General features: G+C 42.7%; 1 protein-coding gene across 4 annotated transcripts in view; it reads right to left on the bottom strand.

The window, feature by feature from the left end:
- TECPR2 (tectonin beta-propeller repeat containing 2) overlaps positions 1-25,347 on the bottom strand; it is a 103,029-nt gene that overhangs the window by 62,719 nt on the left and 14,963 nt on the right. For all 4 annotated transcript variants that reach the window (XM_058567746.1, XM_058567745.1, XM_058567744.1 and 1 more), the window contains exons 3-5: positions 12,416-12,544; positions 11,891-12,022; positions 8,311-8,468 (exon numbers count right to left, since the gene is read on the bottom strand). In XM_058567746.1, coding sequence (XP_058423729.1) covers positions 8,311-8,468; positions 11,891-12,022; positions 12,416-12,544 — 419 coding nt within the window. The remainder of the gene's footprint in view (positions 1-8,310; positions 8,469-11,890; positions 12,023-12,415; positions 12,545-25,347) is intronic.

The raw sequence follows: 25,347 nt of genomic DNA, 5'->3' as shown, positions 1-25,347 counted from the left end.
ACCCTCTTCTATAGTTTGTTTTTTTGCTAACTGTGAATTGAACCACACTATCATCCCTGTGCCCACAGAGGACAAGGGCACTGTCTTAACACTTCCTACAACACGCTCATAAGTGTGCACATGTCCCGATTTCACAGCAACCATTTACTGCGTAATCACTGCGGCTCGAGCTGCACCCAGCACTTTATCTTCACTCTCTTGTTTCATCCTCACAACAACTCTGTGAGGCAAATATTAGAAATCCTGTTTTAGAGAAGAGGAAAGAAGGTGAGGCAGAAGGTGATAAACCTAGGTCTGACCATCCTCTCCCTACTCTGAAATTCTGTTGTTCCTAATGCCTGATTGCCATGCTCACTCCATCATCCCAATGAATGAGGCTTTACGTCTAGAATTGATGCAGCCCTTTCAGAATTTCTCTGAACTCATCAGAGGCACCAATTTCCCTTCTGGTCCCCAGGCTTGGTAGTAATGAAATGTACACCCAGGAACCCATCCTTCAACTTAGAATAAATCACTAGTAACATCGCTGATGCTCTCTCATGCTCCTAAACATTCCTGTCCCCTCCGGTCCCCAGGTGTGACCACTAGACTGAATTTTGTGTTTATCATTCCCTTGCTTTTATGGATAGTTTGACCACACATCTATGCATCCCTAAAGACTACAAACTTTAGTATTGTCTTTCATTTGTATAAAAAAACAGTATGATGCTATTTGTATACTTTTGCAACTTGGTTTTAACATTATATTTCTGAAGCTAGCCCAGTGGCGTAGCAGTTAAGTTTGTGTGCTCCGCTGCAGCGGCCCGGGGTTCGTTTGCAGGTTTGGATCCTGGGCGCGGACCAATGCACTGCTTGTCAAGCCATGCTGTGGTGGCGTCCCATATAAAGTCCAGGAAGATGGGTGCACATGTTAGCCCAGGGCCAGTCTTCCTCAGCAAAAAAAGAGGAGGATTGGCAACGGATGTTAGCTCAGGGCTAATCTTTCTCACAGACACAAAAAAAATTACATTTCTAAGATTTATTCTTATTGATAAAAAAGAAGCTGTAGCTCATTCATTTTCACTGTTAAAGTGTATTCCACAATTTATTAATTCACTCTCTTGTTGATGGTTTGAATTAGTACCACTTTTTTTTTTTTTTTTTTTACTATAGTCATGCGTCACTTAACAATGGGGCTACATTCTGAGAAATGCATCGTTAGGCAATTTCATCGTTGAGCAAACATCATAGAGTATACTTATACACAAACCTAGATGGTACAGCCTACTACACACCTGACTATATGGTACTAATCTTACGGGACCACCCCCATATATATGGTCTGTTGTTAACCAAAAGGTCATTAAGCAGCACATGACTGTATTTTTTTCCTTTATAATGAAGAAATATTTATTGTGTACAGAATGCAGTATTGGTTTTTTGTTTGGTTTTCATTTATTCATTTATTTTAATTTTTTTTCCCAGTAATTTTATTGAGAATCATAACAGTTTACAACATTGTGTAATTTTGGGTGTACATTATTGTTTATCAGTTTCTGCATAGACTTCACTGTGCTCACCCCCGGTAGTCTAATTATCGTCTGTCACCATACATATGTGTGACCTTTACCCCTTTCACCCACCCCCAACCCCCTTCCCTCCAGGAACTACTAATCTGTTTCCTTCATCCCACATGACTATATCTTGAACAACAGTGTTACGAAGTTACGCATAACCTCCTAGCACACAAGTGTAAGAATTTGTCAAGAATACTTCAAGAGTGAAACTGTTGGGTTGTTGGGTAATTGCTGGGTTGTTGAGTAAGAGCATATTCAAGTTTGGAAGACAATTTCAAACTTTTTTCCATATCATCACACCAATCTCTGCTGTCATCAGCAATTCATGCGTTCTCATGGTTCCATATCTTTGCCAACTCGCTGACTTCTACCAGAGTTCAAATTTTAACAGTTTCAGTTCAACCCTAAGTCCTGCTGATTCTCTCTCCAAAATATTCCTCTGATTATGAACAGTAGAAAGAGTACTGGCTTTAGATCAAGACTTTGGCTCAATTTTCAGCTCTGACATTTAATAGCTATGTGATGTGTAACCTTTCTGGATCTCAGTTTCCTAATTTGTAAACCAGGGATAGTAATTCCCACCTCAAAGGCTGAAGTGAGGATTAAATGAGGTCATCTATGAAGGCACAAAAGGCAATGCTTGTGACACTGAAAGTCCCCACAAATGCCTAACTGCCATGCAGGAGGCTACAGGTGCTCACAGCTGGGAGCTGCCTCTAATTCTGCCCGTGTCACCATCGCGTGTTCATCATGTGTGCTACGCCTCCCTCCTCACCCTCACTGCACATAGCAGCACACCCAACCCCTGAGGGGCTGTCCCCATAGCCCAGCCCACACAGTGATGCAGATAAAGGTGTTTGGACGTTTCTCTGCACGTCAGTTATCTGACTAGGTCCCTCTGGTTCCTCAGTAACTAAATCCCTCTGGATAGGGTCCAAGGAGGATATTGTATATCAGATTCAGCTTTGAAACAAGGATTGTTAGACTAACCAAGAATGCTCTGACACACATACTTTAGATCGTTCATGGACAACTCTGTAATCAGCATCGTGTCTGATTACTGCCTTTGGGGGATTTTTTTCTGGAAAGGTTCTCTACATAGACCCAAAGAAACTCTCGCAGGGCAGCCCATAACCGCTTCCTCCTACCTTTCCTGTCGATCAATTTCTATTTGGTGATCCAATTTTTATATCTGTTTTCCTTCTATTTATAGAGCCTCTTACAAAACTCTTGTCACTTCCATTTTTTTTTTATTAAAGTCGTCTTTTTTTGAGGAAGATTGGCCCTGAGCTAACATCTGTTGCTAACCTTCCTCCTTTTTCATTTTCTATCCCCAAAGCCCCAGTAGATAGTTGTACGTCATAGCTATACATCCTTCTAGTTGCTCTATGTGGGATGCTGCCTCCGCATGGCTTGATGAGTGGTGCGTAGGTCCACGCCCAGGATCCAAACCGGCAAACCCCGGGCCGCTGAAGTGGAATGCGAGAACTTAACCACTACACCACCAGGCCGGCCCGTCACTTCCATTTTGATTTGCTCACCTTAGGTAACTAAAGCAGTCACTGTAATGAACATTTCGGGAGTTCCTACATTGTGGAAGACACTATTTGGTGCTGTGGCAACATAAACAATAAACCCTGGCCCTGTCTTATAACACACTGCAGACAACATTGCATGGACAATCACACAGCATCTAGGAGGTGCTGTATCTGAGGCTCACAGAGCTGCTCGAGGACTACAGACCAAGGGGACACATTTTGACTGGGCATAGAAGGCTAGAACTTGGACATTGAATGGATTACTACCAGGTTGAGAAAAGGGCAACAGGCATTCTGGGGAAAGGAACGTGCTGAGCAGGGTCCTGGTGGGCGGCTCCAAGGAACTGCTGAAACCTGTGGCTCCTGGGTCAGGAGAAGGCAGTTACACCGGGAGAACTAGCTAGAGCCAAGTGTAAGTTGTCCTAAACCCCTGACTTGGCCACAGAGCTGAAATGCTGGGCGCTGACAGGGAGCCCAAAACGGGAAAATGAAAGTCCAAGATGAATGTGGGGAATGAGCCAAAGAAGCCCGGACAATAATGTCAACAGCCAAATGCCTAAGGCCATCAAACAGGCGTGACAGTGACACAGTTCCTGATGGTGCTGGCTCTGACGGGTGCAGGCCCCACACCTCCACACCCAGCACGGACTGCAACTTGCAGGTGCTGCTGACACAGGACGTCCCTGACGACGGGACTGCAGGAGACATGGCAAGAGGAATGGGGAGGGTTCTGACACGTACAATAATACAACATAAACACAGAGGAGAACAAAGATATAACACAACTTTGGGGACGCTGGGGTCTGAGATTTTCTGGGAGTACCATATATATTGTTTTGTCAATCTTAAGAGGTTCCCAGACTTGATCAGAAGAGGACTACCTCATCTTCTACCACTGAGTCTACCCACCTGCCTGCACCTGCACCCACACTCTCCTTCCCCACGGAGAGAACATCCCTGGCCTTATTCAGGACAACCTGTCTTCTGATGTCGCCCACTAGAGGGCTCCATGGATGCAACGACCTGCACCGCCATTTTGTTCTCTCCGCTGGCCCACACCATCCACCCAGTGTGCTGCCACATTGTCCATCTTTAGAAAACTCACCAGACCACACATCCACTCTAGGTAGCCCCTAGTTCTGTGTTCCCTTTTACAAAAAAGTCCTCCAAAAAGTCGCCTACACTCATTGTCCACTCCTTCTCCTTTAGCCCCTCCAATCCCTTGGTTCTGCTCTCATGAGGGAGGTCACACGTGGCCCCCATGTTGCCAAATCCAAAGGTACATCTCAGCCCATCTCTCGGGGCCCATCAGCAGCTCTGAGACAGCTGATGGCCCCCCGAGATATCTGCTCCTTGTGGCCTCCAACTCCTCACTCCCCTGAGCCTCCTCCAACTCCCCGTCTCTTCTGATGTTTCTTCCTCTTCCTGACAGGTAAACAATGGAATGCCTAGAAGATGAGGCTCCCTCTTCTCTAATTACACTCATTCCCTTTGTGAGCTTGTCTGTCCCAGAGCTTTAAATACTGTCTAAAGGCTAATGGCTCCCAAATGCACAGCCCCAGCCCCACTCGCTTCCCTGAGATGCACACTCGCCCTCCACCTGCCACTCCAGCTCTCCACCTGGAGGAAGAGGATGCTACCTGTCCCCATCAGACTGTTTTATCTCCTCCCCCAGGCTTCTCTATGTCAATAAATGGCATCCCCACTTACCCAACTACTCAGGATGCAAATCTCTGACTAATATTTCTCTCACACCCCAGAGCCAATGTGGCAGCAAACCTGTCAGCTCTGCCTTCAAAGCATTCCCACCACCCCACTCTGGTGTGAGCTCCACTACCTCTCACCTGGATCACCTGGGAACCCCTGGCTGGCGTCCTCAAGCTGCCACTCTTAACTCCCTCTAAACAACAGCAAGAGTGATTCCCCGGTCAAAGCTTCTCATGACTGTTGATGGCACTAGAATAAAGCAGCCCCCTGAGCAGGGCTCACAAAGCCTACAAGATGGGGGCCTCCCTTGACCTCCTCCTCTCCTCCACGCACATCTGGCCTTGCTGCTCCTCAAACCCTCAATCTCTCGGCATATGTGGTGCCTCTGCCTTGAGGTCTTCTCTCCAAGGTCTTCTCATGGCTCCCTCCCTCCCTCCTTTAGGAATATGCTCAGGTCCCCACCTCAGAGGAGCCTTCCCTAAAACAGACCCCATGTCCCATGCTCCCTTCTTGCTAGCTCCGTACTGATTTATTACTACTGAACAATCTAGAATATATGTATTTAACGTGTCTCCCCCACAGGAATGTGAGCCCCCTAAGATTAGAGATCTGTTTTCCCTTGTTCACAGCCGTCTCTCCAGATTGACAAGGGTACCTGATACATAGCAGAGACTCGGTAAGGATTTTTCAAAGTTGAATGACTAACACTCTCCCTTGGTGAACTCATCCAGTGTCAGGGGTCTCAATGTCACCTGCATCTGATGACCTAACATTCATTGCTGGCCGAGACCTCTTTTCTGGGCTCCAGACCTGTACACATTACTCCTCAGTGTGATTCCCACTTGGCCACCTAACAGGTGTCAAACTCAGTATGCTCAAAACAGAACTCCTGATGTCTAGACCTCAAACCTCGTCTTCCTGTCTTAGTTAAACGGCTTCCTGTCTTAGTTAAACGCCTATCCAGTTGCTGTAGCCAAGAGCACAGAAATCTGTTTTTATTCCTTTCTTCCCTGTCTCCTATAGCCAATCCATTATCCAGCCTGTCCTTTCTGTCTCCAAATTACGTCTCCCTCCACCTCCCCTTCTCTTCTTCATGACGACCACCCAGGTGCCAGCCTCCATGCCTGCTCCTGGGACTTGTGCAGTAGTCTCCACACTGGTCCCCTCCTGCTTGTCTCCAATTAAGTCTCCACAGAGAACCCGAGTGAGCTCTGAAACATTGCTCAGACTGTTATTCTCCTGCCTAAAGCCCTTCCATGGTTTCCCTGACACCTAGAATAACTTGGGCGACAGCATGCCCCACCCCCTGGGCTGGCTCAGGCCTTCCTTTCTGACCTCATTTCAAAACAGTGCACCCCACCCAGTTCCCCACAGCCACCTCGGCCACCTTCCAGCTCCTTGAACGTTCCAAAGCCCAGCCTGACCCTGGGCCTTGGTGTTTGCTGTTCCCTGAGACCAAAACGCTCTTCCACCAGCTCTTCTCACACTTTAGGCTTCAACTCAAACATCACTTCCCACAGAGGGGAAAGGGGAGACGTTCATTTGTGTCTGCATCCTGGAACAGCGCCTGGCACAGAGTACACTTTTAATCAACATTGCCAAAAAACTGACTACACAAAAGCACCAGGAGAGGTTCACAGAAAGTTGCTTAGGTTTCCACACAAGAGGTCAGAAGGCAAGATTTTAAGAGAGACTGTTGGGTATGTGGTCCCCGTGAAAGGTAACTGGGTTTTCTTCTGTGTGTGTGAGATCAGCCCTGAGCTAACATTTGCCAATCCTCCTCTTTTTGCTCAGGAAGACTGGTGCTGGGCTCACATCTGTGCCCGTCTTCCTCTACTTTATAGGGGACGCTGCCACAGCACGACCTGACAAGCAGTGTGTCGGCGCGCACCTGGGATCCAAACCAGTGAACCCTGGGCCACCGCAGCAGAGCACGTGCCCTTAACCGCTTGCGCCACCGGGCCGGCCCCCAGTAATTGGTTTTTAAATCTCTCTCTTTAGAGTCCACCTTCCTTCCAAAAAGACACAATGCGGTAAGACACTGAGACAAACCAGGACAAAAGGTCAGGCAGAAGAGTGGGATACTGCAGAGGGAAAGTCAAGACCAAGTCCTGCAGAACCACTAAGCCCAAGCTACAAATTCGCTGAGTTTTCCAGGGGCCAATAGGGAGATTACTGCTATAAAAAGGCCAAATTGTTGATGGAATTAAGTGAGTATTCAGCATGGAAAATAGAAGCTGAAGGGGAGGCACGACAGTGTCTTTTACTAGCTAAGGGCTGCCATGCAGAAAAGAGAATAAACTTCTACTGTGTTGCTGCAGAGCACGGGACACAGAATAATGGATGCTGTCATGACCAGAGGCTGGCTCCTCCCATCTGACCTCACCCGACCTCCTCCCATGACCCAGCACCGCCAGCCTCAGCAGGCCCTCATCAAGGCCTGCCAATCCCACGACGTTTCCACATTGCCTGCTCTCCACTCTTCACAACGCCACCCAAACCCTCTCCGAGTTTCTCAAGCCCATCTGCCACCCTGCCCTTCTAATGCTCTGTAGGCAACTGGGAACTCTTCCAGCTCCGGCCACCCAATCCACAACCTGCCTGCCCCGATGCCCATCCTCTCCTCCTCCCCCTTCTTGGCTGCCTGTGCCCCTCCTTCTCTTCTCAGGATAAGGGTTAACTCCCCCACTCTACCTCCCCCTCCCTCCTCACTTACCCCACCCCCACAGAAATGGGCTGCAGAGTTCTTTCTACCAGCAGCTTTCCAGGCGGGGCAGGGACTATGAATTGTAGGTCAACCACGGGCTCCTGCTGCCTTTGCCCACATGGCTGGTAGGTGAGTGGACTTGGCCTACCTTTCACTGTTCCAGGTATCAGGTCAAAAGAGGGACAATCTCTCAGCCTAGAACGCTTCATGCCTTCCAGGCCCTCCTCTCCCCTCCTCTTGGCTAGTTCCACTCCTCCCTCCGGCCCCAATCCTTCAGCAAGTCTTCCCTCACTCCCAGGCTGGCTTAGAAGCCTGTTTAAACTCTGACAGCACACTGCTCCATAGCAGGTAACACAATGGTAACAACTTTTCTGCTGAGTTTATGAAGTTTCCATGACACAGGCTCACCTGTGCCTTGTGGTTACCCTAAGCCTGCCACAGCCTACACAGTGCACAGAGGGCAGAGGCGCTTGGCAAACACTGGCTGATCAAGGAGTGAGCTCCATGCCCTTGACCCCTCACCAGGGCTGTGGTGGAGGGGTGCCCGTACAAGGAGTGGACACGGAACAGACCACCCCAGAGGCTTCTCCAGACCTTGGCACTCAAGGCAGAGTGGCCGCACATGCAGAGGGATGCATTCTTTCTCTATCTGATGCTGGGATGAGGCGTCCTGGGTAGGCTGGGGACCCACCAGGAACCCCAGGCTTAGAGCCGCTGTGGGCTTGCACATGGCAAACAGGAAACCTACGAAGACTTAAAGCCCCTTCGGTAGCCACCCACCTGGAACACTTGGGAAGCTCACCTTTTCCTTGGTTGTGTTCCAATTTGCTTCACAGAATTTTCTTCAGTGTAAAAAAGCAGACTTCTTTGTAAAGTAGAGACAAGTAGCACTTTCTGGCTATAATCCAGCTGCACAATTGAAGACGGCTCTTCTAACACCAAATGGGAGTTACAGACGCCCTGTTAGAGAGTCCAGTTAAACCCAACTCAACGTGGAGTTACAGTAACCTGACTTCCTCTATGACTGGGAAGCATCCTTCCTGTTATTTGCACTTAGGTCAATTTACACCTTAAAATGTATGTGTTAATTCTCATCAGATTCAGTATCAACCCACTGCAATGAAATTATTTGGAAAAGCCCTCACTAATGAGAAAATAGTCAGCGTTAACAACTATCTCAGGCTACATCAAGTTCGACAAGAAACACTTTAAAATTTTGTATAATTTATTTTAAAATGTTCTCAGTATATACTTCAAAGAAGAATCCATAAAGATCTAAGCAGAACTATGTTGCACCGTGCATATATTTATTCTAATAGAACACAATGGAACTTTCTATAAAATTATTGTGACAACAATCAAAGTTCATATTACACTCTTCCCCCACAAAGAGGTCAAAGCAATTTGGGGGACATTATATCCTTGCCATCCAAAAGGGTCAGAGGAAACAGGTTAGAAAGAAATTAAAATGGTATTAAATATATTAAAGAACAAAATAAAATTCTAGAAGGCATTTTCCTGCTAACAAACTAAATTTCTTCGTGTCAAAAATCTGCTTCTATAAATACAGTAACTCGTCTCCTGAACTAATTTCTTCAATTATTTAAGAAATATTGATGTAACATCACAGACCTTTTTTGGGGGGAAAGAGGGAACAGCAATCAGATTTATTGGTAAAATTTATATATTGTAAAATTCACCCTTTTTAGATATACAATTCTACGAATTTTGACAAATGCATACAACCAATGCATCAAGATAGAGAAATTCCCATTGCCTCCAAAACATCAAGGACTTTTAAGGCAGATTTTCCTCCCACATTTGCAGTTATGCAGATTGTAGCTTTGCAGTTTTTGACTTAGCTTGTAACGGAATTAAATTTATTGTACTGTATTTTGCAAAAACAAGCAACCTCCTATGTCTTTTTTTGCAAATCTCACGAAATACTTGCATCTTTCAAAAAAATTATCGGAACCTCAATAAAGCTGTGGGGAAAAAGCGATCGGAGTGCTAACTAAGGACAATGTTTTCTGCATGTGCTTTTCTCTCCATTTCCTGAGCTGGTGCATGATGAGTGTTCTCCCTGTGCTGCCCGGGGGGAGGGGGAGCAGGGAAGTATAAATACAGGGGTCCCTTAACAGAACACTTCCTGCAGAGCAGCGGTTGTCAAAGTGTGATCCACAGTCCCTGAGGGTCACTAAGACCCTTTTCAAGGGGTCTGCGAGGTCAAAACCATTTTCATTATAATACTAGGTTATCTGCCATTTTTCACTGAGCTGACATTTGTACTGATGGTACAAAAGCCGTGCTGGGTAGAGCCAATGGAACCGCGAGTCGCCTGAATTGAGCAGGGTACCAACTCCACTAGTCACAGTATCCTTCGCCAACGCACACTCGCAGGAAAAACCTGTTTCACTTCAGAATGTCTTTGATGCATAAAAATTATAATTTCATTAAATCTTGACCCTAGGGTAGACATATCTTTGTATTCTGTGTGACAAAATGGGGCGTGCACACACAGCCCTTCGGCCGCATACTGAAGTACTCTGGTTCTCTCAAGGAAAAGCACTTGTGTGATTGTTAGAGCTGTGAGCTGAACCAGCTGCTTTTTTTCACAGAACACCATTTTTACTTGAAATACTATAATTATTCAAACTTGGGTACTTGGAAGACATTTTCTCAGAAAGAACAAAGTAAGCCTGTCACTTCAAGGAAAACAAGTGATAGTATTTGTTGCTGATAATAAAATTTCAAGTTTTCAGGTGAAGATTACAATTTGAAAACTTGCATCTGCGCTCGTGAATGCGACAGATTCCCAATAGCTAGACTTTCCTGATCAGAAGGATGGTGATGTTAACAAAGGTGGGTTTTTTTGGTATTATATAATTAAATCTGTCAACATGTGGAAGATCTGCATCACTCAGTGGATCGGATCAGTATTTTCCAAGTGACCAATGCACGATGTTAACAAAATCATGCAAGAGTCAAAGAGCCATTCAACATGCAAGAGAGGCCAATGGGTTTCACTGTAACAGGGCACACACATTTCACCCATATGGTTTCAGATTCCACGTTGTAACTAACCTTTAAAAAAACTACCATTAGTCAATTTGGGGATATGATTAAAAAAGAATGTCCACAATTCTCTGAATAGCCAATTAAAATACTCCTCCCATTTCCAACTACACGTCTGTGTGAGGCCAGATTTTCTTTATATACTCCAACCAAAATAATGTATTGCAACAGACTGAGTGCAGAATCCAGCTGTCTTCTATTAAGCCAGGCAGTAAAGAGATTTACAAAAATGTAAAGCAATGTTACTCTTCTCACTTGTTTTGAAAATAGTTATTTTCACAAAAATGTTATTTATGTTAACATAGACTGGGTTTATTATTATTTCAAAATAAAATTAATAAATATTTCTAAATTTCTCAGTTTTAATTTCCAACACAGTGCACTCGTAGACACAACCCATATAAACAAAAGCTCTTTGCGGTCCTCTTTCCAAAGTGTAAAGGGGTCCTGAGACCAAAAAGTTTGAGAATTACTGACCGAGAATATTTGTAATAGGCCAGTCTTGGATCAGAGAGACTAAAATGCACTCGGCTAGTAACTGCTGAATTCCTACGATGCACCAGGAATGAAGGCTACAAACAAGAAAACGAAAGGATTGTGCCACCAAGGAGTTCAGTCTAGCTGGGCAGAAAAAGATAAAGCTCAGGCAGGCACAGAGGCACACGGGCAGTGGAAAGGGTGTGGGCCTTGGAGCAGAACCTTGGTTTGAAGTTGAGCTCTGCCAGATATTAGCTTGAGACCCTGGGCTAGGGACTGGATCTCTCGAAGCCTCGGTTTCTTCATCTATTGATCAGGAGAGAGAACACATAGCTCAGAGCACTGTTGTGAGGATTCTATAAAATAACGAATGTGAGGGTGAAGGCTGGGCACTGTGCTGCCACCAAACCTCCTCCTCTGCCCCTCTCCCACGCAAGGTCATCTCTCACAGGCAAGGTGTGGCTAGGGGCCAGTTCTCCACCCACTGAAAGCACTGACCTCTGTCCATAGTTATCATTATGAGATGCTTCACATCACCCCTACAAAGGAATCACCCTTCAAAGAATTAGGAATGACAATGGCTTCTTTTCTAAGTAGTAGCAATAGACAACAGTGGAATGAAAAAAGTGAATGTTCCAGTAGAAACAAGGGCCAACTCTTTAGTCACAGAAGTAGAGGCTTATAAACACTGGAAAAGTCCTTGAGAGAAAATGTTACAAGTAACAATTGAGATTATAAAGGAACAATGATCGAGAAGCTGACTAAAAATACAATTATGAATAAATTTCTCCAAATATAAGAAGGCCTACAATTTCTGAAAATAATTTTACCTGGTCTAGATCCAGAGAAGAATATACAATTTTCCCTTTGTCATCTCCAGAGAACAATTTCATTCCATTGGGGCTCCAAGCCAGAGCTGTTATGCTATTTTTGTGAATACCAGTGACATCAAATCTCCGAAGCTATGAATAAACGATAAAAATACACACAGAAAAAAGAAATGAGAAACACTGTGAGATGGGCTATGTGGACCAGGTGTACACAATCCCTCCTATTTATGGAGGAGCTGGTTTCCCAACCTTGTGTTCCATGCAGAATCCTGCACAAGGTTCCATCTGTCTATTTACCTTCAAAACACACGCAGCACAGCCAGAGAATATGAAGGAAAATCTAAATTACTCACATGTGCTTTTTGCCAAGCGTCCTACCAGGAACAAAACTGTTATCTGATTATAAAGAGCACAGTGTTCAGCTTTTCTGAGCATATATTTTCTAGGCAGATGAGGATTTCTCATTTTAAAACCCACAAGGAATTTGCCAAGAAGTTAAGAAATGCTAACACGGTTAGTACGTACCTGTTTATTTCTCCCTGGCAATGGAGAGACAAGTTGAAAGACTGCAACCCTCCCAGAGGCTGTGCCAGCAGCCACGAGGTCATCAAAGCAGCTCAGCAGCTTCACCTCCGTGATGGCTTCTGTCCTCCCCTAAAAGAGGGGCGATTCAAAACAAACTGACCTGACTGACCTGTGACCAGGCCCGCTTTTAAAATGTAAAACAAGGAAGACATTACCGTTGGAGTGAAAAACTTCAACGGGCTGCAGCCTATACATACATACTCCTGATTGGAAATGTGTACAACTCGGAAAGATAAATAAATCTGTTAAAAACCCTCCTTTTCCTTTCTAGGTTTTTAATCTTTGAAACGACGAAATAAAAACCCTCATTTCTGATGAAGGCAATGCTGATCGATCAAGTATAAATATACTGAGCTCCTGTCAAAAGAGTACTAAGGAGCTTGGACAAGAGAGGTATTTCCCCCCAAAGTCAGGAGCCTGAAGTAAGAAGAGCTATCCTAGACCCAAGCTCTGCTTTCTTCTCTCTCAAGGCAGACAAGTCATTCAACCACTGCAGTCGATGGCCTACCTGTCACACAGGCTTGCTGCAGGGATCAAATACACCTAGAAGTGCTTTATAAACTGATTCCTGGCGCGTTTTGGTTCTTAGATCAATAATCATATTATATAACATTAACTCAAGCTTAATACATTGGTTTATTAAAAAGACATGCACAAGCACTGCATAAAGATATTCAGGCTTCCAGCCCATCTGAGTGATCACTTTTTATTTTGAAACCATTCATTCAGAAAAATTAAAACCGTTTTGACCTTGCTAAGATATATGCCAAGACCTCCAATAACCCATTTTGTTCTCTGATGTAGTAACTTAGATGGTAATCAATCTGTCAAATATGTAAGAATACCTTCCACCCTCAGGGTACCGAGAGAGCTGCTATAGCAATATAAACTCAAGTAGGTTGCATGCCTGCCCTCTTAAAGCTGAGCTGTAGCAATGAGACAGCACATGAAAAGCTGCCCATGGCCAGTGGAGGTGGTAACGACGGAGCTCACTTTCATCTGGTACTTTTTTACAGCTTTCAGGGTATTCTCATGGGCTATAAATGCATCTGGTGCCAGATCGTGATATAGGGTAAGGGATTTGGATCTTAAGCTGTAGGAAAGAAAAGGAGAGCCCCTGAAGATTCCTGATTTTGCCAGTGTATCAGTCAAAGGTGTTTCTGATAACCCCAATTAGGAGCAGGATGGGGGGGTGGGGGGGGCGCCAAGCAGGACGACCAGCTGGGAGCCTATTGCAATAATTCAGCCCAGAGGTAGTACGGGCCTAGTCCAGAGAATTGGCAAACAGAACGGGCACGAAGGCAGTAAACACTGTTGAAGAAAGAAGATTCTATTAAGACCTGGTTAGAACGATGACAGCAGCAACGAAAGCACAGCAGCTCTCCTTTATTGAGCCTTTCCCTGCACCAAGCAAGTTGTTAAGCACTTTACGTGCATTATCTCCTTGAATTCTCAAACGACCATGAAGGCAGGTGCGCAGCTGCCCTCATTTTACAAAGGTTAGGTGATTGTGTAAGGTTGCATAGCTACAGAGTCAAGAGTTAGGATTCACACTCAAGTGTGCCTCTCTCCAGAGGCCCTGCTCTGCCTCGCTGCCCTGTGCTTCCTCTTGTGAGTGAACCACAGGCCTTGCAGATGGAAGGCTTGCTAAGCCTGTGGAGAGGAAGAAACACGAAAGTGATGGTTCCATTAGCAGAATCCATGGGCGCTGCTTTGAGGAAAGAGAGTGACACCACATGTTTTAGATATGTATAATCTTGACGTGGCAGCAGGATGTTGAAAAAAGAATATTTTCCCTGGGAAATTGTAATTATAAAAACCACCACCACATCAGGAATCAAAATCATTTCTTGGAGATCTTGCCATTTCACAGCACAAATTTAAAATGGCTATGTAGGGCCGGCCCCATGGCTTAGCAGTTAAGTGCGCGCGCTCCGCTACCAGTGGCCTGGGTTCAGATCCCAGGCGCGCACCGACACACCACTTGTCCAGCCATGCTGAGGCCGCGTCCCACATACAGCAACTAGAAGGATGTACGACTATGACATACAACTATCTACTGGGGATTTGGGGAGAAAAAGGGAAAAAAAGGAGGAGGATTGGCAATAGATGTTAGCTTAGGACCGGTCCTCCTCAGCAAAAAGAGGAGGATTGGCATGGATGTTAGCTCAGGGCTGATCTTCCTCACAAAAAATAAAAAGTAAAAAAAAATAAAATGGCTATATAATTTTTCTGAATGAATGGCTTCAAAACAAAAATCATCACTCGGGCTGGAAGTCTGAACATCAGTATACAGTGCTTGTACCCACGCCTTTTAATAAACCAATGTATTAAGCTTGAGTTATGTTATTTAACATCATTATTAAAAGTTTTATGTTTCTTGACTTAAGAACCAAAATATCCCAAGAATCAGATTATCAACACTTAACTAGACTTCAGATAGAAACAAAATACGAGGCTTCAACTACCAACAGTATAATAGTCTAGCTAGTCTGAAAAACATTCCTCTCTAAACACCTAAAAATGCTAAGATACATAAAACATCCTTTTAAATGCATAGCTGATATCTAGAAAGTAAAGAAAATCTACAGGAGCCAAAAACAAAAAGAATATTGCCAAACTAGAATAGAAGCCAGCCCTGGAGCTATAGGCTACCTTGGGACTATCTGACCAACACCTAGAACCTTGGTTTATGAGCTGAGCAGAGTTAACGAGGATGAGGCTTCAAGCCAGATGAGGTGGGAGGCTGGAACTGATACCCCCTGCAAAAGCCAGAACCCCTGAAGACCTAACCCTCAGCAAAAGTGTAAACTAGGGAAAAACAGATTTGCTGGCAAATGGAACTGACAAGGAACTGTGTCTGATCTCAGGCATTGATTGGAGTGAATAAAAAGGAAGAACCTTTCCTAAGAATCTGTAATCACAAGCCTGCCCTCTTGAGCATGAGAGTTTGAATTTATTCTCTCTTTCCACTCAAAGGAAGCTCCATGCCAGGCAGTTTATCTGAAGTGCTTCCATGTTAGCAGCACTCCAAGGTGCCTGGAAGAGTGAACATAAACCCCATCTGTGGAACACAGTCTCACCCAGATCCCTCAGCATTCACACATATTAGGATCAGCACATAGCTCATAAGTAGAAATTACAGGAAAATAGGTCCCATGAAGAAGAAATAACTAAAAAAAACCACTAATAGAATTGGATGACCCCTCACTCACACCCAAGTATTTCATTTAGATTGAACAGACCCAGGACATAAAAGAAATATGCTTAAAATTTTTTAAGAAATATAAAAGGAAATTGAAACATAAGAGTAAGCTACCATCAGAAATAGTCAGATAGAAATGAAAAAGAATCAAAAGAATTTCAAATATCAGTGGGTGGATTAAATAGCAGATTAGTCACAGCTGAAAGAAAATTATTGAACTAGATGACAGATCTGTGCAACAGAGAGAGATGAAAAGATAAAAAATATGAAAGAGAAGTTAAGAGTCACAAAGGATAGAATATGAATGTCCAACCTACATCTAATTGGGATTCCAGGAGGAAAAAAAAGAGAGGGTATGGGAAGGCAATATCTCCAGAGGTAAGGACTAAAAATCATGCAAAATTGATGAAAGACCTGTATCCTCAACACAAGCTTTGAACAAGACTAATGAAAAGAAATATACACCTTGTAGTGAAACAGTAAAACCTCAAAGACAGTAAGAAGAGATTAATAAGTCAAAGAAACACAAATAACTAAATATGAATAATTATTAAAAAACAGACTCAACAGCAACAATGGAATCCAGAAGACAGTGAAATATCATCTTCAAAGTGCTAAGAGAAAAAAACTGTTAGCCTTGAATAGTATGCCTCTCTAAACAATTCAAAGACAGAGAGACATTCAAACAAAAAATAGAGAGTACTTACCACCAAAAGACCTCAACACAAGAACTAGTCAAGGATGTACTCCAGAAAGAAGGAAAATGGTGGCAAAGGGAAGAACTGAGATGTAACAACGTATGGTGGGTAAAGAAGTTGGTAAAAATGTGAGGAACTCTAGGGCCGGCCCCGTGGCTTAGCGGTTAAGTGCGTGCGCTCCGATGCAGGCGGCCCGGGTTCCGATCCCGGGCGCGCACAGACGCGCTGCTTCTCGGGCCATGCTGAGGCCGCGTCCCACATACAGCAACTAGAAGGATGTGCAACTATGACATACAACTATCTACTGGGGCTTTGGGGGAAAAATAAATAAATAAATAAAATTATAAAAAAAAAAAAATGTGAGGAACTCTAAACAATGACTATAAAATACTATAATGATAATGTCCAATTTGAGTAGTTAAAAGTGGAACTAAAATACTAGACAGTTACATGTGTGATGAGAAAGGCCAGGCAGAGACATCATAAGAAAACTACAGATCAATATCCTTCATGAACACAGACACAAAAAATCTTAAGAAAATATTATTAAAATGAATACAGCAAGATTTAAAAAAAGGATAAATATCATGACAAAATGGGTTTATAAGAGTAATGCACAGTTGGATTAATAACCAAAACTCAATGCATATGATAACATAACATATTCATAGAATAAAGGAGAAAAATCATATCATCTCAACAGATTCAGAAAAAGTATTAGACAAACTTCAATACTCATTCAAGATAAAAACTCTGAGAAAACTAGGAATAGAAATATGTAGAAATAAAAAGCATCTATGAGGAATCTACAGCTAATGTAATGGTGAAAGACTAAATGCTAAGGCAAAGATGTCCTCTCTCACTGTGAGCACTATGCTGGGGGTCCTAGCCTATGCAGTAAGTTAGGAAAAAAAATTAAAGGCATAAAGATTGGAAAAGATGAAGTAAAACTCTTTCTTCCAGGCAGACATGATCATCCATGTAGAAAACCATAAGAAATCTACAAAATAGGACATAAGTGAAATATACAAAAATCAACTATATTTTTACCTACTGGCAACAAAAAAATCTCAAAGTGAAATAAAACTGTTGTACAGTTCTTAATATTATCTGTGAAGTGATGTAATATTACTTGAGGGTAGACTGATGTAAAGGAAAAACTCAGCTTTCCACCTGTGAATCTTTCTTTACTCTCACACAGAACACTTCACTTGCGACACTTCTGGATGTGGAGGGGGTTTTCCTCACAACAACAAGCAAGTCTCTGACACCAGCTGTGTAGCCTACAATTTAACTCAATTCTGACACTATCTACCTGCAGATAATGTCAGATCCCACAGGTAAGGGCTCAGTCCCACAAGTCTGCGCCCCCCCCACTCCCACTTCAGATACCAGTGGCAAGCCCAGGTTATCACTTGTGCTTCTTATCACCTGGCTATAGATCAGAGCTTCCAATGACCCCCTCCTCAGGTTCAATTAATTTGTTAGAGTGGCTCATAGAACTCAGGGAAACACTGACTTGTGCTGACAAGTTTATTAAGGGACATGATAAAGGATATAGATGAACAGCCAGACGGAGGAGATACATACGGTGAGATCTGAGAGAGTCCCGAGAGCAGGAGCTTCTGTCCCTATGGAGTTGGGGTACATCACCCTCCAGTGTGGATGTGTTCGCCAACCTGGAAGCTCCCCAAACCCTGTACTACTGGGATTTTATGGAGGCTTCCTCATGTAGGCATAATCAATTATTAACTCTATTTCCAGCCCCTCTCCCCTCTCCGAAGAAGTTGGGAAGGGGGGCTAAAAATTCCAAGCTTCTAATCATGACTTGGTCTTTCTGGTGAACAACCCCCATCCAGAAGCCCACCCAGAGTCACCTCACTAGAACAAAAGATGCTCCTAATGCTCTTATCACTTAGGGTTTCAGGAGTCCTGTGTCAGGGACAGGTCAAAGGCAAATATTAGAATGAGAGATGCTCCTAGTATTATCACTTAGGAAATTATAAGGGTTTTAGGAGCTCTATGCTGGGAACTGGGGGCAGAAATCAATATATATATTTCTTATTATTTCACAACTGAGATAAGTTAAAGGACACATATTGTAAACCCTAAAAAACTACCAAAAAGATAAAATAGGCAGAGCCTAATTAGCCATAGTCCACATAAAATAGAAATATGAAAAGATAATTACTCTAAAAGGCAGTAGGAAAAGAAATAAAAATAACAAGGTGTATATAGGCTGGATAAGTAGAAAACAATGACCAAGTTGGTAGACTTAACCAATGGTTCCTAACTGCGGGCAATTTTGCTCCCCCCGCCCCCATGGGATACTTGGCAATGTCTGGAGGTTGCTACAACTGGGGAGATACTACTCTCGTCTAGTAGGTACAAGCCAGGGATGCTGCTAAACATCCTACAATACACAGGACAGCAGCCCCAGACCAAAATGTCAATCGCATCAAGGTTGAGAAACCTTGACTTAAACCCAACCATGTTAATAATTACATTAAATATAAATGGTCTAAATATACCAATTGGAAGGTAGAGATTGTCATACTGGATAAAAAAGTAAGACAACTTCAGGCTATTTTAGATACAAAGAAATGTACTTTAGGTGTAAAGGCATAGATAAACTAAACGTAAGAATGGAGAAAGATATACCATGCAAATTCTAATTATAAGAAAGCAGGAGTAGCTATATTAATACCAGAAAAAGGTATATTACCAGAGATAAAAAGAGACACTTTATAGTGATAAAAAGATCAATTCAATAAGAAGACATAACATTCCTAAATGTAAAGGTATCTGCTAATAGAGCTTTAAAATACATGAAGCAAGACAACAGTGTGAATGTACTTAATGCCACTGAACTATACACTTAAAAATGGTTAAAACAGTAAATTTTATGTTATGTATATTTTACCACAATAAAAAAATAAAACATGAAGCAAAAACTGACAGAATTGAAATGAGAAAAATAAATGCACAATTTCAGTTGGAGATTTCAACACTCCTCTCACAGTAATTGACAGAACAAGCAGATAAAAAAAATCAGTAAGGCTATAGAAGCCTTAAAAGATTGAACTATACTATTGCATTACTAGCTTTTTCACTGAAAAACAAGCCCTAAAGATGGAATTAGACACGTGAGGCATTTATTTGGGGAAACACCTGTGAAGGAAAAGGAGAAGCAGTTAGAAGAGGCAGGAAGAATTGTCAGATCACAATGCAGGTTTGCAACGTGGGAAGGAGAGAGGGAAGAAGTAGGGTTGGTGAGGTAAATCTCAGACTGCAACGCAGATTAGGAAAGTTTTGGCCAAGCCAACAGGGACACTCCAAGCCAAAGTCACCTGTCAGAGGAGTCACCTATTTCACAGGAATGAGCCTGCCTTAGCGTCCCAGCTGTGCACAGTCACTGGCTGGAAGCAGCCAGTAGGAAGCATGGCCTTGGAACAAACATAGTGGTGGATTCAGAGTGCTCATCAATTATGCTCCCCACAGCAGGAGAGAGTAATTGAGATCAGGTTATTAGTAAGTGACATACAGAGTAAAAGACATTGACAAAAATTCCATTTTATTTAAAGAGACAAAATATTTGAGGGTTATTTTTTTTTGACTCAGGATACAGAACACCTCTTGTAGGATACCCAAACACTCAAGGCTCAAATCCACCATTAATATATTTTTAAGCAGTATTTGTTTTTTCTCTGGTGAGGAAGATTAGCCCTGAGCTAACATCTATTGCCAACCTTCCTCTTTTTGGCTGAGGAAGATTGGCCCTGGGCTAACATCTGTGCCCATCTTCCTCCACTTTATATGGGATGCCGCACAGCACGGCTTGACAAGCAGTGCGTTGGTGCGCATCCGGGATCCAAACCTGCGAACCCCAGACCACCCCAGCAGAGCGTGTGCACTTAACCGCTACGCCACCAGGCTGGCCCCTAAGCGGTATTTCTATTTCATAAAACCAATCCTTCATTTAACACATTATTTAAAAATGAGATTTTTACTGCACTAACTTCATTAAAACACCAATCTAGTACTGTTTTTCATACAAGTCTACAAATAGAGACAGACCTTAACAACATCAAACAGCCTGCTCAAAAGAATTGCTAGTTTCAAACGAGATGGACACGGAAGAAGGGTTAAGCAGTTAAGTGCTGACTGATGGCTGCACTGTGCTTGTTGTGGGGGACATAAGCAAGGCTGCTGCTTTCAGGGTCTCACAGTCCAGGAAAAGGAGTAAGGCCCATCAACAAATTTAGGAACAAGCATTGTCGGCACTGCACACACACACAGGTGGGTCATGGGAAGGACCAAGTCAGCTCTGACAGGTGCACAAGAGGGGAGGGCAGGCAAGGTTGCTGCCTTCAGGATGCCAGTCCGCTGACTACTAAGTGCCTCATCGTATGGTATTCTCTGTTTTCATTTTTTTAAAATAACGAAATAAGATCACATATACACGACTATATACAACAGCTTAAAGAGTTATTATAAAATGAGCATTCACGGAGTCCCCATCTAGCTTGAGAAAGGGAACATCAAGAGCACCTTTGAAGCCCTCTGAAATTGGGATTAATTACTCCCTTGCTTTTATCCATAGCTTTACCACATGTGCATGACCTTATACACTAAAAAGTGTAGTTGTGCCTAACACACAGATTCGCATTGTTGAATAAGCACACGAAGGGCGTGGCCCTCAACCTAGGCCTTCCTGACCTAGATACTCAATCTTTTTGGTATGTTGTTGCTCAGCCCAGGGAGGTTGTCTCATGATCATCTAATGCACGAGAAGTGGAAGTTTAAGCTAAAAAGCCAATTTATTATTTTACAACAAATTAACGATTATACAAACCAGAACGCTCATGTAGCTACAACCAGTATATTCTTCCTCCACGGGCCACTGTACAAGGACAGCAAGTTTTAGTCCAAAAGCCGCCTGGCATGCATGGAGCAATTTCTGATCAAACCACGGTAAGCATTAGAGCCAGCCACACCAAGGGAGGGCATCACAGTTCTCAAAGGATCCCCCCACCCTCAGCTGCACAGGTAATTCAGCCTGATTTTTAGTTTTCCCAAGTTACACAGCAGACTATAATGCTCTTCCTTCTGTCACATTCTCTTTTCTTTTGATATGGGAACAGTTCAGTCTTATTCTGGCTTGGGAGCCACTTCTGTCTCTTTAAGGAGACTTTGTCCATCTCAGATCTCATCTATTGTGCGTTTACCTCTTTTATTTCCCTGATTTCCAACTTCCTAGGGGGCACTTCTTGTTGCCTTGTTGTGGCAACTTAACTTCCTTAAACAGAAATCCAGTAATCAAGAAACTTAAGGAAAAAAAGTTTGATTTGAAAGATGCCAGCAACGGTTTTCTGGACAACCACTTCACCATTAGGACAGCATTCAGCAACCTTCTTAGGCTCCTTGGCAGGCAGCTTTCCCTTCATACACAAGACAAAACTGCACCAGGGGAACAGTGCTCTTTCTGAGCAGGTTCATGGGAACTGTGCAGTCTGACAAGGCGTTTTTTATGAGCTTCTTTTTTATGAACCTTCAGTAGAAACTGCTAGCATATCAAATAACCAATAGATCTGAAATATTTAGAAATATTTAAGACTCAAATAAGTTAGGAATTCATTCAATTCTTAAGAATTGTTTCACTATTTCCTTCTTTTACTACCAAAGAACCACCAATTAAAGTTTGAATGTTTATACAGCTTTTTAAAGATCTAAAAGTTAAACAAAGGCATCTGCTTTTCTGGAATAATCTCAACTCCAGAGGGCAGACTGGAGTAGGGTCTGTCCACTGGACTTGAAGGAAGTCCCTAAGGCCTGGGACTCTATCACTAGAGAAGATGGTAAAGAGAGAGATTAAGCATGTTATCTATAAAGGAAAACAATTAGACAACCAGCAGAAGTCTCAGCAGTCAAGAGACAACAGTAAAATACCTTTAAAGTGCTGAGACAAAATAACCATATGAAGTGAGGTAGGGATCAAGTTCCATTTTTTTCTCCATATGCATATCCAATTGTCCCACACCACTTACTGGAAAAGCTCTGTAGTGCCACCTTTGCAATAAACTCAAGTGTTCATATACTTGTGGGTTTTCTGACTTCTCTATTCTGTTCCAATGATCTATTGATCTATTCTTATGCTAATACCACACTGCCTTAATTACTGAAGCTTTATAGCATCTTGTTACCCAGTAGAGCATCTTCTCCCATCTTCTTCCATTCGTATCTTGACTATTCTTGACCCATTACCATTTCGTAAACATTTTAAAATCAGCCTGTCAATTGCCATTAAAAAAACTGTCGAGGGCCGGCCTGGTGGCGCAAGTGGTTAAGTGCGCGCGCTCCTCTGTGGTGGCCCGGGGGTTCGCCAGATCGGATCCCGGGTGCGCACCGATGCACCGCTTGGCAAGCCATGCTGTGGCGGCGTCCCATATAAAGTGGAGGAAGATAGGCACGGATGTTAGCCCAGGGCCAGTCTTCCTCAGCAAAAAGAGGAGGATTGGCAGATGTTAGCTCAGGGCTGATCTTACTCACAAAAAAAAAAAAAAAAACCCTGTCGAAATTAAATTGAACTTAGGTCAATTTAGGGAGAATGAACATCTAATAATTTTTTTTTTTTTTTTTTTTTTTTACTGTGCATCAGTGTAAAAAAAATTTGAAAGCTAAATTCCCAGCAACTAATGAATTAAAGCAATCCATACTGAGGTCACCAGCGAAACCCTATATTGTAATGCTACTGACACACCAGAATTTAGATCACAGGATCCTAATCAACTGATCAAAGGGTTACTTCCACAGGGAAAGACAAGTCAAGTCATTAAGCAAACACACCTTTGGCTGATATGGTAAGACAAAAGCTCTCAGTTCTCCATCACTTTTAAAAATATACCAGGTAAAAGTCAATGAAACATTCGTAACATTCTGAAGCAGGAATTTTCTAACTGGAAAACATCCCAGAATGTCCCCATGCTCCGGCCTCTCCTTCCTTCCCCTGGAATACTCTATCCAGATACATCAGCATGGCATGCTGTCCACTCTCTTTAGGTCTTTGTTCAATTGTCACCTGCTCAGTCAGGTCCTCCCTGAACTTCCTGTTGAAAAGTGTAACCACTCCTGCTGGCACTCCTCACCCCCTCTCTGGGTTACCTTCCCCTCACACTTCTCCCCATTGGAGTATGTGTGCACTTCTCTTATTCATTTTCCTGGCTCTCCCAGTAGACTCTAAGCTCCCTGAGGGCAGGGATTTCATCTGCTGTGTTCTCTACTGCATCTCCAGGACCTATAATGGGCCTGGAACATAGTAAGCACTCAATAAATACTTATTGAATGAGTTCACTGGGAGAGCAAGTGTGGAAAGGTTGCTGAAATGAGAACTAGCATTGCTGCTGCTGGTGCAAAGACAAATCCATGACATTTCAACAACGTGCTGAATGCTAAGAAGAGAGAGATCATATACTTAATTTCAAAACAGAAAATTAGAAACTTAGATCAAGTTATCTTTCTGGTCTATTCTTATGTATGTCACACCCATATATTTAACAAGTTTACAACATTTTTGTTCTGTTATCAGCTCCTCACATTTTCTTAGTGTTTTTGGCACTAGCTAGGGAGATTTTCTTGTGTCTCCCTCTGCCCTCTCCTACTAACTTGTGTAGAAATGAAGGTTTCCAAAAGCATTATTCTTGAAAACACATGCCAGGCTATATTTACCACATAAAAAGTCTGCTTTAACTTCTTTAGAAACATAATTTAATTAAAAAACATGATCTTTCATCCATGTCATACATGGATTTATTAGAGAGTAAACTAACTTTTATTTTTATTTACTTTCCCATAAAATCTTAGATTTTCCCTAAATTAAACTAGTTAATGCATCTTTCAATTTTTACTTGGAAATTCCAAAGAGGTCCTGAATCTGGTTTCTATTGTCCTCTAAATCCAGACTCTTGTGGAAGCTCTGCCTTCTCTCATAGGAAATGAGCACAATGGTTAGGCAACCAGCTATGTGGCCTAGAGTGGGAATCTTACTGTTTCTTATCTATAAAACATGGGGATTGCACCAAACAATTCTAAGACCCAGCCAGCTCTAAAGGTGAAAATGACAATAAAAACAACATAAATATTTTATTCGTCTCTGGAATCACAAAGCTAATGACTGACAGCCAAAGCTCAAAACAAATCTTTGTGTTGTGTTTATATAAGTAATATATGAATACATTCTTACTAGCAAAAAATTCTAATAATTCCACAGTATTTAAAGTGAAAAACAAAAAACAGAAAAAAACCCCACAACTTCCCCTTCATACCCTTCCCCTTACCCTATCCCATTCTCGACCCCTACCTAGAGTTAAGTAAGCATGATGAATAGTTTGTGGGTATTCCTCCAGATCTTTTCCTACGTGTTTTACATACAGATATTTAGCTTTGCTTTCAAACCTTAACATTCTAACTCCAAATTCTGTGTTCATTCCAAAACAGAATTTTTCTTTTCTACTTCCTTTGTGATACTCTACAATTATGTTTGTATTCTATACCAAATGGGTACTCAAAAATGCTTTTGATACTGAGTGCTGCCAAGTGTGGATTTTGGCCCCAGTAAAATACATTTTTTTACAGTCTCTCAGTAAGGGAAAAACAGCTAGAAATGTATACATAAGATTTTTCACAGAGTCTCTTTCTAGTCTGCTGGGCCCAGTTATTTGTACTAGATTCCCCCTAACTCTGGTTGTTCCTGTGGAGGCTGTCTTAGCATATCACGTTTCTTCCAAGCTCATAGGACTCACCATATAATAAACAGAAAACTAATTCTGGGTGAAACTATAAAACCGGCAGTTGGGTATAATTTGTAGTTTCATTCTGGGGAGCACTAAACTCTTGTTTTTTTAAGTTTTTTTGAGTTTAGTAGCTGAAATTTTAAAAATAGTTATATAGCTTCAAAGAAAAAGGACAATAAA

This window comes from Diceros bicornis, chromosome 24, assembly GCF_020826845.1.
Source record: "Diceros bicornis minor isolate mBicDic1 chromosome 24, mDicBic1.mat.cur, whole genome shotgun sequence".
NCBI lineage: Eukaryota > Metazoa > Chordata > Mammalia > Perissodactyla > Rhinocerotidae > Diceros > Diceros bicornis.
The sequence above is the reverse complement of the archived record's forward strand: the minus strand, read 5'-3'. Positions and strand labels throughout refer to the sequence as shown.